We start from the raw sequence: 19248 nt of genomic DNA on the forward strand, positions 1-19248 counted from the left end.
AATGCTGTATGCCAAATCACAAACGGAAACGTCGAGCTCAACTTTCGAGGCGACATTGACGAAAAGCTCGCTCGCCGTGTGATACAGTTGACAACTTAATCAGATCTGACAAAACAACCGAATGAAAACACATCACATTTAAACAGTAGTTTGTCTCATTTTATTGGGCGTTTGAGATGGCACAGTACAAAGAGTGATCAAGACACATATTTGAGTCTGAGTAGAGTGTAGTGGAGACTCCAGTTTGTGACTGGTGATGGCCTCCAATCCCAGTAGTGACCCAGAGCTTTCTCAAAAAGTGTAGGTTAACTACTTGTACATTGCGTGCCCGTGTGCAATTAGCATAACCAACATGAATGGGACTGTCCAATCAACTCATTTAGCGTGTACAAGATTAGATGAACAGACATTTTGTGCTCGACCTAGTGAAGCAGAAATTGAAAGTGACACACGAGTAGAGTGATGAGTAAACAATAAAGTGATAACTGAAAAGATAAAGAGTTAAAGTCGATCTGCAGACAGATAAGAAACACTGACAGTGCAGAACAGACGTTCATCGGGTTCATCTCTTCACAGGCTGGACGGAGGAAGGCTGGAAGCAGTTGAGCTGTAGCTGCATGCTGCTCTTAAACTTGTTCAGCTGCTCCTCCAGCAACCTGGCGGAAGAGATGGTAAAAAACCCAACGTGAGATTAATCTCAAAAGCACCAAAAAGGTCGATTTATTAGCGACATGTGCCAGCTTCAGACTCACTTCTTATCGGCTCCGTTGTGTAACTGAGGCAGGGCGTCCAAAGCCAGTTTAAAGCTTTCACTAAAAGACGACAAACACCGGTTAAAAGCACATTTATTAACACTGCGACCAGAAAATACTGTTCAAAATAAGTCCAAGTATGTATTCACAGGCATAAACACCGACCTACCCACATGCACACACATACATGCATACACACACACACGCACGCAAACACCGCAGCGCATGCACACAGCAGAACCAGATTACTTTCACTTCCTTTCTATAACCCACCAAGTAACATAAATAGGGATTGTAATGAGGGATGTGCGACTGCTAAGATTTATGTCTGTGACATTCACAGCCATAAATCACTGGGCACATAATGTGAGTTCCCGTCTGTGGCTACCATGTGAATGTGTGTGCGCACCGCACTCACTTGCTTTCAGCGTTTAGGTATGTGGCTATGGCATCTCTCAGAGCACAGAGTTCAAGTCGAGCCTGAGGAAGGAAAGTGCGGGGTGAGGGGACGGGGTTTAAAAAAAAAAAAAAAAAAGAGAGAGAGAGAGAGAGAGAGATAACAGAGTTGATATAATCACATCACAAACTGTCAGCAGTTGGCAGCTTGAACTGAAATATGGCATTATCAGAAACGGCAGGTAAATCCCCAACAAATGTGAGGGTCGACTTATGAGTCAAGGTCTTACTATGAGTGATAAAATACTCTCTAACTGTGTGTGTGTGTGCTTGTCGGTGTCAGTGTGTACCTGGAGCGCTCCGTTTTTGCTAAAAGAAGAGACGCACTGCATAAGACGACACATCTCGTCCGCCACTGACTCGACAATTTTAGACAGAACCCGAGGTACCAGATCCTTAGAGACTGTGAAGACCTGAGAAAGTTGATGATAAAAGAAAAAAAAAACACCTTATAAATAAAAGGGGGTTTGAGGAAAGAACAAGTGTTGAGGGTTTAAGAGGTTAGTTGTACCTCAGCGTGAACTGTGATGATGTTGACCAGAGCTTCTTTTAGGTAGTTCCTTACACCTGAGGGAGGAGAAGACACAGATCCAATCAAAACACAGACACAGTGGGATGACAAGATGCTGTGAGAGCTAATAAGAAACAGGAACAGTTTTCATAATTCTTCACCTCTCCCACGAGGCCACTGAAAGCAGTGCTTCAGAGATGATTTTGAGTCAGTAAATCAACTATTTGGGTCATTTAAACGAGGTAGATAACGATTCTGACTGGAGACGTTTTGCCAGACGTGCACTCATTACACTAGAGTGATCTAATCAGAGAACAACTGGAGTCTAACGTGCGTGTTGACTAACAGATAACTTTTATTCATCCAACTGGGCAGACAGCCTGTGAAGCAGGATATCAACCGTTCACACATCCGGAGTCAAACGCAGGAGATGCGACATGATTTATGATGAACTCAACCTCAAAGTAACATCCTGGCGCTTCCCAAACCCAAACTCAAAAGACTCGAAAGGCTCCCATCTGTGCGAAGTAGGGACGTTGAGAAAGGTAACGTCCACAGATGAGGTGCAGGAGCAACAACCTGTCTTTTAGATTTCCTCGTGAAACAGAAGCACAATCGGGGGTCAACGAGAGAACTTTAACGAGCTACCGGGACTCGAATAAGAAAAACAAAGAGCTGATTATGTAAATGATACGTTCAATGCAAACTGTTTTGCAAGCTTTCAGTTCATGAAAAGGGAAGCTGCTTTTAATCTATATGTGTACAAAAGTCATACAGCCACATATCAGACTTATCTGATAAAATAGAAGCTCATGATCAAAGAGAAGAGATGAGCTCGACTGAGGAACAGGTTCACTGTAAATGTAGTGATGAAAAATCATTTTGTGTTGTTTTTTTTTATTTTTACATGTTTAAAATCAAAATGGACTGAAAGCGGTATCGTCATATTCTGTTTCAAGAGCTAGCTAACTGTTTTTATGTCAATAAACCAATAAATATGTCCTTGTACAGTTTAGCGACATAATACCATGTAAATAAAAAAAAATCTCTAGATTTCCATCATTTGTAGCCTCATGAAATGATTTCATCTTTCTTTATTTGTCTTTATTCATTCATTAATATAAAATATTAATATAAAATAGGTGCAACTTGGACAATCAGCTTTTCCTGTGAGAGCTGCAGCTGTACAGCATTTTTAAAATCAAACTTAAAATATGCTTAAAATCTACTCAGATATGTGATCATGAATGACGTCTTTATTATTGATTAACTAACTTATTTGTAGTGTTTTAAACCTGCCTGACTGTATCGTCTGTTTAAGATTGTTCAGACAAAGATCTGTGATACATTTTCTCCAGTTTTTTTTTTCCTTCTTTTGATTGTAATCCTGCTATGTATGACGTGTTTTATCCATTTTATTACCTCAGCACATTTACGTTGATTAATGTGTTACTGTCTCCTATAAATAAACAAACAAATAAATAAACATACTGAACTGTGTGAGATCTTTTACAAACAATACAGCATGTGTCACTTGCTTTGTTGTGTGAGGAAGACAAGAAGCTACAGTCACTGTGTTGCCTAGAAGTAAAATCTAAATAACATTAAGTAAACTTTAAAAGTGAAACAACAAGAGACAACAAGACCGAAAGCACTGAAACTGGATTTCTAATGCCTTGCACCGCCCACAGTCGCACGCAAAAAGTGCAACAAGTGAAAGTATCATATCCTAGAAATGCGGTTTAGTGTCCAAAATGTTCCTCTTTCACATACAGCCTCAACATATAGACACAGACCGACAGGAACAGACCAGAGCAAGGCCCAACTTTCGATCAGTACTGCCTTTTTTTTTTTTTTTTAGAACACACTGTAATAAGCTGCTGCCCATCTGAATATTCACTCAGAGCAGACACACACACACACACACACACACACACACACACACAGAAACGTTGCTTCACATCCTGTGCTAAGGTAAACCACATATACACATATAAGTTTCACCTGGGTTTGGAGTGCATCTGGTGAGCAAAAAGTCAAACTAAACTCATAAACACATATCGCTGCACACCCACAGTTTAAACGCAAAGGGCATGAGACTTTAAGGGGACCAACAGAATTATCTCAGTGGTGTTTACAGTAAGACATCAAAGAGCTGTACTTTACACATGACACATGTGAACCGCAACAGCACAAAATCAGACCGGAGATGTTGAGTTCCCACCCCGCAGGACTGTTAAGGGCCGATTTCTGATATTACACGGGTCAGTTAGTGGTTTTCTGGGGTGATTTCCACCGTGGTCTCCGCCTAACACGCGAGGGTTCATCATTGTGACACACAAGGAGCACGTACAGGCCGACGACTTTTCACCTTTTTTTTGAGTGCACGTCCCATGAGGCTCTGCTGTAAGGTACCTGTAGGTGTTTGGCAGTCTCTCCAGTCGAAGTATCCAGCGTAGATACCGGGTTCAAGGGAACCCGCGATGGGATCGGCCCGCCTCTCGATGTAGGCGTCGAAGAGTTTCCTGTCCAGCTCCCGTACGGCGTCCACACTCACCTGGCGGGTCAACCACAGGAAATCTTACCACAACAAAAGAGCCTGCAGCCAGTTAACGGCTCTGTGAGAGTGAATGCTAAGGCTAGCATGCTGATGCTAGCATGCTGATGCTAAGCAGATGTAACGATTACCATGATCACCATCGTAGTTTAGCATCTTAGCGGGCTAATATTTTCTAATTAGCACAAAACACAAAGTACAGATGAAACTGAAGGGAATGTTATTAGCTCTGCATTTATTGGTGAATGGTCATAAACCAAAGTGTTGGACTGATTGAAATTTTGACTTGATGGTGGGTCTTGATGAAAAATTAACCCTTTAACATCCACCCTTTTTACAGAATTTTCCCCTATTGGGCATTCCCAAATGGAAAAGCTTATAACAGAGGAACTGTAAGGCCATGATGCATGTATAAGGCTTCATTTGACAAGTGACATCTTCTAGTTTCTGGAAATGTGTTTGTTTAGCATGTGGCTAAAACACAGACGGCACAAAAAAGTGTTTTTGGTCCTCTCGTCTATAATGAGTCATATTTGAATAACAATAATTAGGACATGCTTTATACCACAACTATGCAGAACACCATAAACCTTCTACATCTTTTCAACCAGTATAAAATTCCAGACCTTTAGGCCTAACCTAATGGGAGTTTTTAGTTTGTGGGGTCACTGGTGTCACCACAAACCTCTCCAATCATCTCCAATTGGCCAAATTGTGCCAGTTGCTTTAACTCATTACTGCGTGATGCTGCTGCTTACAACTGGCTTAAGTGTGTCGCCGGCGACCCGGTGGATGTTAAGAGGATTTATTAAGAGATCACCAAAGTGGTTACAGTTCATCCAAAGGGGAACATGAATGCTGTATTTATCAAAATATTTCACAACCACAAATGTCAACCACATGGTGGCTCTGAGGGAAAAATTAGGGGAAAGTCAATACGATACATCGCCTGGAAACCACAAATAACCGTACAAAGCAACTATTTGATGTGTATAAAGATACTGCATGTTTATCTAGTTGTTTGTCGTGAAACTTGGCACGTATCTTCACGTTACCATGAGGATGACCTATAATGATCTCTGTGATCCTGTAACTATTCATCTAGAGCCAAACTGCAAATTTAAAAAAATCTGATTCAATATAATGAACTGAGCTCCAGATTTATGCTCTTAAATGTTTCTGTTTGTGTTTAATTGGTCCAGTTTTTAATAGCAGTTGTCTTAGAATAATTTATTTGTACAATCCAATCCTGCATATACCTGTATGACGGAAGAGGCTTTTACTGCATATGCAGATTATAACATTGAATTGTTTCAGTGCTGCAAATTTACAGTATTTTATAACTTTGTATAAATTCATTATCATGTGTAATATTACTTTTATTGTTACTCTATTAGCCACTGGTGTTAGCATTGATTCCTTATACACTTTACATTTATTACTCTATTGTTTTTATTCTTATTGTATTTAGTTTTCCATCTTATCTTCACTTTTTGCAGTCATAACGTGTGAGGGGACATCCGTATGGTTGGCAGATGTGTGATCGGGGATTCTTTTTTTAATTTTTTTTTATTTTTCAGAGCCTTGTTCGAAACTGTGTTATCTGCAGATATTTCGAGATAGAAATCTAGACAAACAGACACTCATATCATTCTTTCAAATTATTAACGAGACACGAGTAAAAAGTCTAAATTGATCTTTCAAAGTAAATGCTGTTCACCTATTTTACTGGAAAGTCAACCGAACACTTCTTTGCTTTGTGATTCAACCATTAGTCATTGTGTGAAGTTATGTGTGTGTGTGTGTGTCTTTTAATGGATGTGTGAAGATGAGAAAGGAGAAAAAAAAAAAAAAAAAGAAGAACTTTACTTCCAAGACAATGACCTTTACTTTTTTTTCAAGATAAGAGTCATATCTCTGCTCAGAAAAGCGAGGGGACCTTTAGCATCTCTAATCATCTCCGTTGCTCATGACAACAGCTTCTCACCGACTGTGTGAGCAAGAAAAACTGCTTACTACTTATTTATTTGAAGATCTTACACTTATCTAAAAGCTCAGTGCCAGATTTAAAAAAAAGGGGAGGATAAATGGGAGCTACTGTACACGTCACCGACCCGTGTGATCTTCTCTGTCCCAGTGAGGCCGTGTTTCTCGAAGTGATCGGCCAGGTTCAGGAAGGTGCGTCTCTCCAGGTATTGGCAGTTACTGAGGATGATCAGCAGGCGTTGTTCCTAAACAGACATGAACAGATATTTATACATGTGAGGACTCAAATAGACACAAAGCATTTCCTTGCCTCTAATCTTATCTAAATCTCAAATGCCCACACGTTTCCTAAATACATTCACTTCCTAAAATTGTCTTCACTTAAATATCTTCCCTTTCTTAAAATATCCTCCCTTTGCAAAAAATGTCCTGAATTATTGAAAATGTCCCGACTTTCTTAAAATGTTTTCACGTTCCTAAAACGCCCCCCCTTTTCAAAAGTGTCCCCACTTTCTAAAGATGTCCCCAATTCACTTTCCTTAAATGTCCTCAAATTGCAAAATGTTGTCACTTTCCTTAAAAGCTCTAATTTTTCTAAAATGTCCATGATTACTGAAAATGTCATCAAATACTGAAAATGTTTTTAATTCTCCAACATGTCTTCCAAACAAAAATGTCCCCACTTCTCTTAATTTCTTCCTTTTCAAAAAAGTCATCATCAGCTTTCTAAAAATGTCCAAACTTTCAAAGTGTAAAACTCAAACATTCCTCACAAAGAAATAAGTGTCAGAGCATGCGCACGCACACACACACACACGTACACATGCTCACACGCACACACACACACACACACGTACACACACATGCTCACACACACACACACACACACACACATGCATAATGCATTCAGATTAATAAACAAACTCTGACAGGGTTGCTGACATGAAGGTTAGCCTACATTGTGGCAACCACAAATGATGTCGTCATTGGCTGCTATTTTGTTTTTCACAGTTCTTACCGCGACTAGAGGCCTACAGACAAGCTTAACCTGAACCGATCTTTGTCTACTAGTGACAGCAGCTTGGTACTTGGTCCTACTTTGTAATGTGGCTTTGTTTTCTAACTTGCCAACTACTCAAATGCCAGATTTTATATCAGCAGTGACACTATTCTTAACTCTGGTCAGCTGCACTCACTTGAGTCTGACTGCTTCACATATTTGGGGTTGGGGAAAGCCCCGTCTGCACCTTGCTCCATTTCCCTTTACCAGAAGCACTCTACGCCCTGCTCTTCTTCCTCCTCATCCTCCTCCTCCCCTACGCTTAACCCCCTTCACCAACATCTTCAATAACTTACAGGAAATGAGGACGTATCTGCTTCTTGTCCACAACCAGGAAACAGCCTGATAACATTTCGTGGTTTTGAATGAGTGAGACACATGTTTGTCTGGTTGTGTAAAGGAGAAGGCCCACGCTTTAGTGACGCTGGCAGTCACAAGACGTGGGATTTAAAGGTGTGTTAAACAAACACAGTTTAAAGGAAATAATAAAGGAAAAAAAAAAAAAAAAAAAAAACGTCAAGCTTACAGATGTTGGACTGAAGCCTTCTTGAATGCTGGTAAACCGATCCGGAGAGGAGAGGTCCACTGAAATGTTGCTGAGCACACACACACACACAGGAGGAGACATTTTTAACATATAATAACACTGTAATTAAAGATAAACTGCATGACAATTGAAATACTTACTGAGATGTGTTAATTTCTCCGTCTGTCTTAGTGCTCAGCTGATCCAAGCAGTTGATGAAAGCCTGAGATGAACACATGTTGTCAGGCATGTTGTGGATATATCTCACATATCATGATAAACTCACCCGAGGCTCACGCAAGGTGAGTCGGTGCAGGGAAAGTATTTGTATAGCAGATTTCATACACAAAGCCAATCAGAGAGCTTTACATGATGTTTGAGCTCTGTGCTGCTTTCTCCATGTGTGTTTGAGCATCTCTTCTACCGGATGACCTGAGAGGTTGAGATGTGTTTTGGTCCCAAACCGTTGAGAGATTTATGGAAAAGCAGCAGTTCTCTTAACACTATTCTACAACATACTGTGTGTGAGCCAATGCAAGGAGCTGAGAATTGGTGTGACGTGTTCAGTTTTTAGGACTTTCTTTTTTGGGGGAGACTTGAGAAGAGACTATTACAGTAATCTAACCTGCTAGAAGTGAAAGCGTGGATTAGTTGCCTGGACATTAATCTTTGGATTCATGCTGTTAAAGTAAGTTAAAGTTCAAGACTACACTGACATTTTTGACTTGTTTTTTTTTTTTTGGGGGGGAGGTTTTTTCAGAGATGAGCACTAACTCTCACCGTTCCTTCTTTTGCAAAGATAGTTATCTCACTTTTGCCTGCATAATCGCTTGTGTGGCACCATTACACCGCGCGATAACGACGGTCTTGCAAGGTCACGGCGTGGCAAAGTGCCTGAGATGGGTCTTTATCACACTGTAAAATGTTAAATGTTGAGTCATGTGAGGTGTGATGAATTACGGTACTATGATGTGAATAGAAAGAAAACAAACAAAAAAAACGACGCAAGACATGTCATAAACCATGTCAATTCTGATGAGTGAGTTTGAGGTTTTTATTAGTAGCCTGATAATAGCTTACATGTGTATTCGACATCATTTCATGTAAACGTGGGTCATGGCAACTTTGATCTTGACGGGCAACCAAGATTTTATCGCATTTCTCTCACAGCTGTCATGTCGACTGTGAGAGAAACATGATGGCTGCCCGAAATAGGTGTGAAGGTAGAGATAAGATTGTGGGTGCATGTTAAATGGGCTTATAAATCAAATTTACTAATTTCCTACTTTCCTTCTTACATCTTTAACAACACCGAATTTGTTAAGTTTTGACAGATTTTTACCTTCATGATGTTCACGCTGAGCTCTGAGGCCTGGTCCTGGACCTGGTCCAGCTGCAGCACCTGAAGAAAAGAGTGAAACACAACAAACCGCATCAGTGAAATCCCACTTTGTCTGTCACAAGGGTTAAGTATCATGAGTAGTTCCTTTGTGTGAGTACGAACTTATATGACAGGCTAAAATCTGACGGCTTTTCTCAAAAGGTTAGATAATTATTATTTATCGTGATTCTCCATCTGTGGGAACTAAATAAGTTTACTGTACCTACGTTAATCACTACAGAGAAAACATAGGGTTCCTTTGTCAGGATTCTTAAGTATGCATAATTTGTTTTATTAGTTATGCTTTTATTAATCTCCTGTGTTTGGCCCAACTTAAAAAGGAGCAGCCTTTTTTGCAGTAGTAGGAGTTCAAGTATGAGATCAGTTGAACTTGTCAATAGAAAACAAAAAATGATTTGATGTGAAACGTCGGACGCTTCAAACTAAGCGTTAATCTGACTAACTCAGCTGAGTCAAAATTGTGATTATGATTATCATACAGCAACTCTGGTTATTGCGATTGATTAATGGTTGCGTGAGCTTATCTTACGTTGATCTCTCCCGGTTTGATCTCCAGAGGTTCTTTGAGCGACTGCAGCATCTGGACCATGCACTGTTCGAACTGCGACGGCTGCACAGAAGACAGAAACACACAGATGATGAAAAAAAACTGGTTCCAGCAAATTTTTCTACAAATTGTTGAACTTGAACTTGTTGAACATGTTGCAAGAAACAGCAGCTTGCACAGATGTAAACACATTATGAGTCAAAAAACTGTCAAAAAACCCCCCCAGACACGTTACACACTGTGTCTTTAATGGTCAGAGGAAACAGAAAACACATACAAATATTAGCAAGAGCCAATTTATTTCTTATTGTAATGAAGAACGCTGCAGAGTGAAGGTGAAAAATGAGTATATTTATATTTGTTTTAGCGTGTATCTGATGTCTGACGTGTTATTTTTCATCATGAAATATAATATACTGCTTGATGCAATAATACATCCTTACCAGACTAGTGATTCCCTCATTATCTACAACCCAGTCCTCCTTGTCAGCGAGCCTCTTGACATCTTGAATACAAAAAAATAAAGCACACATATGAATCAAAAGGGCAATAACTTCACATTTTTCAACAGTTAACTGAACTGGAAAAAAAAAAAAAAGCCTCTTTGAATACGAATCGCGTTCACTTTCATACAGGGTCATTACAAATGAAAATATAAACAGGATTTGTTTCTGAGGGGAAACCACAACATGATATAAAAATCAAACTCTTGCTGCCGTGACCACAGTTTGATGTGAGTGTGTGTGTGTGTGTGTGTGTGTGTGTGTGTGTGGAGGGGGAGGAGGGGGGGGGGTGCGGGAGGAGGGGGGGGGGAGGGGAAAGTTAAGTGAAAACCAGTCACTCTTCTCAAAATGACCATGCCTAACCACAAGTGAAACCGAGCATGTCTGGTTTTAGTCTCATAACACATTCTTCATTACTACCTTGGAAGCTGTATGAGTTAAAAAGTGACATTTGAGGACAATGACCAGCAAAAATACTCAATGGATGAATGGATGCAGCATAAATAGATCTTGTGAATGACATTATTATAAAGCTTCAGTTTTTAATTGTCAAAAAGCATATAGAGTATAGTAGTATAGTATCTATAGCACATTCAGGAGTGTTTTTTTTTAGTATTGTATACATACTGACCGCTCTGAGTAAAGTATTAATGTTGACACTCATCGGACACTTCATCTAATGCGGTCCAATACAAAAGCTCTGCTATATATTCTACATTTATGACATTTATAGCTTTTCAGCTTTTGTTGACATTGTCAGAAAGTTGATAATTCTACTTTATGTTTGTTATTGAGGTCGTAGCGGGTGATAATGGTGGCGTACTGGAGTGCCTTACATTGAAAAGTGTTCCTAATATTTTGCCCACCTCATGTATGTTAATGGAGTGGACAAAAAATTAGAAACACCATTCAATAAAATGCACCACTACCACCTCGATATTAAACATAAAGTAGAATCATCACCTTTCTGACAATGTCAACAAACATTTAAAATGTATAAGCTTCATAAATGTAGAGTTTATAGCAGAGCTGTTGTATTGGATTGTATTAGATTGCACAGGTGTACGTTATGAAGAGGCCGGTGAGTGTATTTAGTGTGAACAATCAACATAATTAAAAATCTGCTTAGAATTAGTAAGTAGTATGGAAGTGGGACACGGTGATAATTAGAAACTTATTTGCATTTTGAGACATAAAATCTCAGTAAATTGGTTTAAACTGCTCTTTATAAATCTTGGTATTATTTAAAACACCCTCTTCCTTACATAACTCTAAGCCCTCTCTCACCTTCTGTAGTGTGCAGCAGAGTCACTATGAGGCAGTTGACTCTCAGGTCCAACAGCAGATCCTGGATCACCTGCAGCAAATCGTTCGGGATCTCGAGGGCAGACAGAGCCTCGTGACAACCCCTGGACGTGAGAGGAAACAGAGAGAGAGAGAGAGAGAGAGACAGGTTATTAAATGTTATGACAGGCATGAAATTAAGAACTCCTGCACACAAAGTATCCGTATCAGATCCGCACACAATCAGTAAGACTAATATTCAAACAATCAGCGTGGAGAACCTGACGATGTGTATGATCTGCGTGAGCCAGGCTCCGGTGAGCTCCGCCTTGTTCTCCCAGCCTCCGTAAAGGTTCAGCTCCCCCTGCGGAAGGGTGGCGGGAAGGAGGGCTCCCCGAACGAGCCTGACCAGCCGATTAGTCACCTCCTCGATCATTTTCTACAGAACACAGCGTACGTATAAACAACAGGGTGAGCTGGCATTTACTGGTATTTTTAAAAATCAACTGTGGTGAGTCAAATATCTCAATATAACATTTCTTTCTTTTAAAAAATGCCACATACTTTAAAATCATTCTGTCTCTGTCTGGCGTTCTTCTTGGATTTTTCCACCTGCCCGGATTTCTCTCCCGTCTGCAGAGATAGAAGAAGAAAAACAGCTGATATTTAATATCACGCTAATATATCATCACTGAATGTCTTTTTTTGTTTTTATTTTACATCAGCGACTCTCAATTTTAACACCATCCCCCAAAACCCAAACACTATATCAACATGGAAACAGTGTGGTGGTTCAAAACCTGCAGAAATACACATTTTATAGCTTATTAACATGAACAATTTAATTAATTCATTTGTGTAGTTTTGGTGCCTTCATTAGATCAATCAAATTAAAATCCAGACACTAGAACAGACCATACTTTAATGTTTTGTTGAAGATAATGTAGTAGTAGTGAAAAAACATTTTATTTCTCTCATATAACAGGTGTGAAGAGACATCAAAGTTACCCTGAAGTAACCCCCAAATTTAAAAAAACAACCAAAAAAACCAAAAACAAACATATTTTCTACTTGTTAATAAATTCCAAAGGAACCATTTCTGCTGACAGTTTGTTCTGTGGATAATCCATGTTAGTAACATGGGCGTTGTTTCTGGAAAGATGTTTTGCTGCTACTTTGAAAATAGCATATTTCAATACTCAATTTCATTGGGATGGATGCAGATATTTCAGGGACAGATATCTCAAAACTTATATAAATAAAACCAAACGCTCTTCATGGTTTGATACCTTCAGAGGAAACTGTGAAAATGTGTTTTTGTGATTTTTTTTGTGTGGATCAAATCCCTTTTTTTTTTCTTTACGGATTTGTTCCTTCTCACTCGTAAAGCCTTCTTAAGGATTTACCTCACTAAAAAGACTCCCGTTAACGTAAGAGATCCAAAGCTTCCAGAAGTTGGGCAGCTGACCGATCACCACATCGGACAGCTTCTCCACAAACTGCACCTGCTGCGGAGTTTCAAAGCGCGAAGCTGGAACGAAGACACACACATATACAATGTTTAATCTACAGTATTTAAGATGTATTGAAAAGCGACGGGAGACTTATATTATAAAATAACAGAGTAGATGTCTGATAACATATGTCATTAGTCACTAGTCAAGTGTTTCAAAGAATCACAGGAAATAATAATGAGCTTCGTGACACATCGAGCTCCAGTTATTTGTTTCTTTGTTACCGTACTGTCTCAGCAGACATGCTGCAATTCCTTTAAGTATGACTCTTAAAATGTGATTCCCCTAAACACTGTACGAGGCAAAACAAACAAACGCACACCCATACTTTAGCTCTGACAGGGTAGTCCCTCCCCCTAGCACCTTGTGTGTGTGTGTGTGTGTGTGGGCGACCTGTGATGTGATTGTGGTACTCACTGCTGGGTCTCGGTGTTCGCAGGCTGCCCCCTCTCTTCAGAGAAGCGGTGTGGCTGAGCCTGCCGAGGGCCGACGGACGGGTATCCCCCTCCGAATCCAGAACTCCAGCGGCACCCACTGACACACATAACGAGAGGAGAGGAGAGGAGAGAGGAGAGAGAGGGGAGAGAGAGGGGAGGGAGAGATGAGAAATGAAAAGAAACACATACTTCAGATATCAAATAATCAAATAAGCCATTTTCATAATTCCACATTCCTCAATAAGCTCAGCAGGCTTTCACACCAAACAATCCTCCCTCGCCCCTCTCGGCCTTTCTTTATTTGTGTTCTGATCCATCTCTGCCCCGGCCCACAGCTGAGAGAATGTCCCGTTGTTTCCAGGGTGAGGAAACAGATCTGTGGGCTTTGTGAGAGCTGGGGTGAAGTGGGTTTACAGTATGATCGGCCACACTGGGCCCGGTTATGTGTGTGTATAATCCTTTGACGGACGGCTGGAGCTCCACTAGATGGCGACAGGGAGCCGCGCTGCAGCCGACGGATGACAAAGTCCTCCTGCAACCACACACTCCTATCTCGGCTAGTGAGATAACTTTTAGCATAATGAATGTGAGATAACTTAAGGATAATATAGGTGGTGAAAGTTGACGAAGAGGAATGAAAGTGAAACACATTGCAGCAGCGCCGAGAGAAGAAGGGGATCAGACTTACTACAGTGAAAACTGAAACTCAAAAGACAAGTTCGTGCAACGCTGCAATACGCCTACATGTAGTTTATCTAAACGAAGGGAGACGGATGGCCACATTTCCAAAACATGTGTCTGACACACACAGAGAAAAGTGTTCTGGTGAGTCACAGGGCTGAATGTAGAGTGTAAGCAAGTATTGAGAAATCCCCAAGCAGAGGAGCAAATGCGGTCGAGCGGGCCGCGCACACAACACAGCCATCCAGTCTAGAAAATGTAAGGAAATACTAAATTGAGTCAGATTATCTGTAAACAGACGAAGCGCTCTCACATCGCACACACACACACACACACACACACACACACACACACACACACACACACACGGCCCATATGGAGTCTTTCTCTGTGATGTTTTCTTCTCTTCTTTTTTTTTTTTTTTTTTTACAGGGATGAGAGCTGCTGTTGATCCAGGTGTCGGGTGAACCCCTGGCGTCCTCAGAATGCACAAGTGTCTGTGTGTGTGTGAGACAGTTTAGGTGTGAGTGCTCATGTATGCGTGGCTTTTGTTTGTTCGAACTCACTTCGTTATGCGGCTACGTTGTTTTGTTTTTTTTTTCTTGCCAAAAGTTGGAAGGTTAAAATATAGGAACCTCTGCGTGCTTGTGTTAAGACGGTGACAGACATCTCTGCTCACTTCCTCGTCGGCTTCGATGTTGTCTCTGCAGGTCGGATGAGTTCCTGTTCCCCAAGAGGTCACCGACCTTGACCGCACACATGCCTGCTTTTTGTCTAAGTGGTCACATAGACACCTTATGGATTCCTGTTTGAATGTAGTAGATTTCCCACGCTACAGAATATAATATTAGTAGAAGAATCTGCCCAGTTTTTACCCCCCAAAGTTATTTTTTGACCTGTATGTTATGTCCTCACTGATCCAAAAATTGTAATGTTTCCTGCTGCAAGACACAAGACACAAGAGTTTATGATTAACAAGGTTTTTTTAAGACTTCAAAAGCTAAAAAAATGTGAAAAATGAGCCAACAAATGAAAAAATAAACAGATACATTCATCAATTTTAGGGTATAGAAAACTAAAACTCCAAAATAATAACCATCAACTGCACTTCTACTGTATACATGCACGCATATATACCAGTGATTGATAATTGAAGAGTAATAATTAACACGTTCCTTCTGCAGTGGTACTGACTGTGCCTAAAATCACAACCGCATGTTTCCTAGTCAAAACGCATGAACGCTGGAGTTCCTCTAATTGTTCACTGACAAACCTATTTTCCTACGAACAAAATTTCCTGCTAATTGTATTGACGTTGGCAGAAGAAGCGCTGTTCAGGAAATAAGAGTACTGCAGTTTATAATTGAATCGGGCAGAGTCGGATTGCAGCGCCGGGGTTTAGACATACGGAAGCAACTTGCGCTGCTATGTTTCCTCACAAGAAAACTCCAGCTTCAGGCTTTTGTTCCAGCAAAGATGGATGGGTCTATTTCACGTTTAAGGCAATTTATAGGGTAATTAACGGAATCAAAACTATACTAGAACGGCCTCTGGCCTCATATTCTGGATGTGAACGCGGCGTAGTGTAACACCAGACAGAGAGAAAATGACATCAGTTACTGCGGACGCAACTAAACCAATCGTAGAGGAATAATCCCTGCCACGTATATATAATGCTGACAATAGCATAAAAAAGATGGCTTGTGAATACATCGAGCTGGTGAATGTGATATGAGGAGGAAGAGGAGGCCGCTTTAGCAGAGGGGTGGGCTGTGAGGTGCCGCTGAGGGGCTATATAAGAGAGGAGGGTTAAGGGTGAGTGGGAGGGAGGGAGGGGAGGAAGAGAGGGGTCAGGAGAATGTAGTGGATGTGGTTTTTATGATGGTGGCTGCCCGGGGTTTGAGGGATGTTTCAGGAGGCACGGGGGTTTCGTACTCTGTGCGAGAGGTGAGCAGAGAAGAGCGGGGATGGTAAATAGCTACCAGGTGTGTGTATGTGAGGGGGAGGAGGAGGTGGAGAGTGTGACGGCAGAGGGGACAGGAGACAGCTGCCTGCGGCGAAAGAACAAGAGTAGAAAACACAGAAAAACAAGAGGATTGTGTGCTCGTTTCTCTCTGTGTGTGTGTATGCTTCTGTAATTTTGTATATGAAATCTGTCCTCACCAGAGGAACGATGGTGTTGTTCATTTGTTCAAACGGTCGGAGGTGGAGTTTGTGACCACTAGTGGCTCTATGGAGTACTGTTTTGATGAAAAGGGTCCACGTTTTACTGAGTGAGGATGCACATGTTACACACATGCGCACAACGGTGACAAAATAAACATCCAGTCAACAGTTTCACATGATTGCACTGAACAACAGAGCTGAATAAACCTCAAAAATAAGATGTGGGACACCTCTGATCAAACGTTTTCTCTATGTGTTGTGTTTGTATTAGTGATTAGTAATTAGTTTGTGGTTACTTCATTTAGCAGAATTTGATTTTTTTAAAACTTTAAATCCAGTTATATGAAGTAACAATGGAGGTATTGCCATGAGGCTCCTTTCATTTCAGTTTATAATGTGATTTAGTGGTTCATACAGTGTTAACAAACAAATATGCAATTACTTAAATGACCAGAAATGAACTGCTATATGATGAACATGGAGCCCCAGAGGGTTTGGGGCTCTGGGACCGGGGTTTCCAGCCCTCCTGATCAACAATCGGTGGCACCTATAAACCAAGAAATTAGTAGTATGCTAGCAAAAGTCAGGGAAGAAGAAGCTTAGGCATATCCACGTTTCAAAATGTGTCTTAAAAAGCTGCTTTTCATCTCTTTTTTTTCTTGTGGCGGTGCGAATGATGTCCTTTCTTAGTAATAAAGGTGGAGATACTGTGATGTGATGTTATTCATACCAATGTGAGTCAAAAAAAGGGAGGAGGTCAGGGTGGATTTATAAAGCTTAATAGAAACTGGCAGATTAGGAAAAACTAACAAGATTCTTGTTTGGAAAAGTCATATTTTGGAAGACACTGACGAACGGCCTGTTTTTGTCTTTAAGGTATGAAGGCTTGTTGTCCACAGTTAATGTGTTTATTTTATGGTGTTAGAATTATATTATGTATGTTGTATATTGTATATGTATGTATATTGTTTGGACCTCATGTTTCTGTTGGATCAATTAAAAGTTGTATTTTATATATCTTATATTGTTGGTGATAAGTGAATAAACTTATGTCAAGTTCACACAACACAATTTTAGCCCTGATTTTATATTTGGTGAGTTTTTGGAGATTGCCGACATAAACCCCGAGATCAGAGGCAAATCGGCGTTGGCTCGGCACTCGCAAACCAGGCCAAATATCCGGTCGTATCGTGGACCTGTGCAACGAGCTACAGCCAATGAGAGCGCGAAACACAAGGTGAGGCAGACACGGGTTGATGACAGCAGCTTCCTGAACCCGGTCTTATCACGCATCTGTTTGTATTGTAATAATATCTTTCTATCAGAATCAGAAAGTTTCCATTGCAAAAATATTTATTTACATCCAACTCTATCTGCAAAATAGACAATCCCTGCTGCCTGCGTATCCCAACCCATTCTTTCACTGATATTCTTTTCTTTTTCCTCCTTGTTTTTCGCTGCAAATCAGCGTATATCTCACATGTATTTCTGTGAAAAAACGTAGTTTGGAGACCGGACAGACTTGTCAGAGATTCCTGTAAGATCTTGTGATGTGTGACCCCCCTGTCGCTGATCAGTCATGTAATGTTTAAACCACAATGACTCCCAAGACTCTCGATTACAAGACAGAAAGTAGTGTGAACGGTACAGCGATCTGACGACATCGGGCAGCGTGTGTCTATTTTTGAGCACCTTTTTTGCAAACCGGCAATTTTTAGAACAGTTTGGTTCCGTGTGATTTGCATGTAATCTCAGATTCACTCTCTGCCCCGTGTTGCTCTGCTGTGGAATGCACATGTGGACTGTAAAAAAGGGGGCCATCCCTGACATGATAATCAGATGATATTTAAGTGTGGAGAGAGGCAGGGAGCAAACCAACCCCCAGATCCATCAAGCCTGAGCCCCGGAAAACCACTGTTACCCTTAGCATTAGACATGTTTATGTTCCAGCTGCGCTATATGAGGCAGCCACCCACTCACAATGCATTTGTGTGGGTGCCTTTGCGTAAGTATGAGTGTTGTTGTAGTAGTAGTAGTGGTGTGTGTGTGTGTGTGTGTGTGTGTGTGTCTGTAAGTGTGGTTGGCGAATCGCTGTTCTTCCTGAGCGGACGGTTTCACATCCACATTTTTCTGCTGGCTGATTTAACAGAGGAACAGCTTAATTGGGGTTAATTGTTTCAATCCATCTGTGAAACTGTGTGTGAATGAGAAAGAGGGATTGTGTATGTATGTGTGTGTGTGTGTGTGTGTGTGTGTGTGTAGTAACATGTCAAGCCCTGAAACCCAAATCCAAAGCCAATGCTCCCTCACTTTCATCTTATTCATACATTCATGAAAAAATAAACATGCGGGCCTTGAGCAGAACAGGCAGGGGAGGGCGGTGACAGAGAGGGGAATGCAGGCAGAGAGCTGGTACGACAAAGAGGCAGCTGGCTTTCTCTTCTCCCTCAGCCACCTTCAGACTCACATGACATCCACCAGCCGCCTGATTGGAAATGCTAAATAGGGGCTTTTCACTTCATGTGTAATAGGAGTCAGATCAGACATGTGTGCGCTCGTGTGCGTTACTCACCTCTCTGGCCGCTGATGAACTCATCTCTGCAGTTTTGCATGAGCTGCAGGATCCACTTGTGCTGAGCGTAGATGCACTGCCACGCCGGGTCGCCTGAAGCATGCAGGTCAGACAGGTACCTGCACATGCACACAACACAAAAGGTGTGAGAAATGAAGATTCAACGGGGAAAACCAGAGGAAATCACATAATTACTTCCAGCACATATTGGCCTTCTTAAGGCCGTCAACAAATCCAACAACAGCAACAAATCCTCTGATAGACCTGGTTAGTATGCCTCCAGCATCCAGAGCA

General features: G+C 41.1%; 1 protein-coding gene across 1 annotated transcript in view; it reads right to left on the minus strand.

The window, feature by feature from the left end:
- Positions 1–137: 137 nt before the first annotated feature.
- The window catches only part of exoc2 (exocyst complex component 2), a 57153-nt gene continuing 38042 nt past the window's right edge, over positions 138–19248 (minus strand). The window contains exons 11-28 of the mRNA XM_044361550.1: positions 18955–19073; positions 13516–13632; positions 12991–13115; positions 12149–12217; positions 11866–12023; positions 11588–11709; positions 10241–10302; positions 9780–9860; positions 9191–9250; positions 8010–8071; positions 7849–7918; positions 6391–6507; positions 4135–4276; positions 1720–1775; positions 1499–1621; positions 1171–1232; positions 753–812; positions 138–656 (exon numbers count right to left, since the gene is read on the minus strand). Coding sequence (XP_044217485.1) covers positions 563–656; positions 753–812; positions 1171–1232; positions 1499–1621; positions 1720–1775; positions 4135–4276; positions 6391–6507; positions 7849–7918; positions 8010–8071; positions 9191–9250; positions 9780–9860; positions 10241–10302; positions 11588–11709; positions 11866–12023; positions 12149–12217; positions 12991–13115; positions 13516–13632; positions 18955–19073 — 1699 coding nt within the window. The 3' untranslated portion in view covers positions 138–562. The remainder of the gene's footprint in view (positions 657–752; positions 813–1170; positions 1233–1498; positions 1622–1719; positions 1776–4134; positions 4277–6390; positions 6508–7848; positions 7919–8009; positions 8072–9190; positions 9251–9779; positions 9861–10240; positions 10303–11587; positions 11710–11865; positions 12024–12148; positions 12218–12990; positions 13116–13515; positions 13633–18954; positions 19074–19248) is intronic.

The sequence above is a fragment of the Thunnus albacares genome, chromosome 9 (assembly GCF_914725855.1).
Source record: "Thunnus albacares chromosome 9, fThuAlb1.1, whole genome shotgun sequence".
Lineage (NCBI taxonomy): Eukaryota > Metazoa > Chordata > Actinopteri > Scombriformes > Scombridae > Thunnus > Thunnus albacares.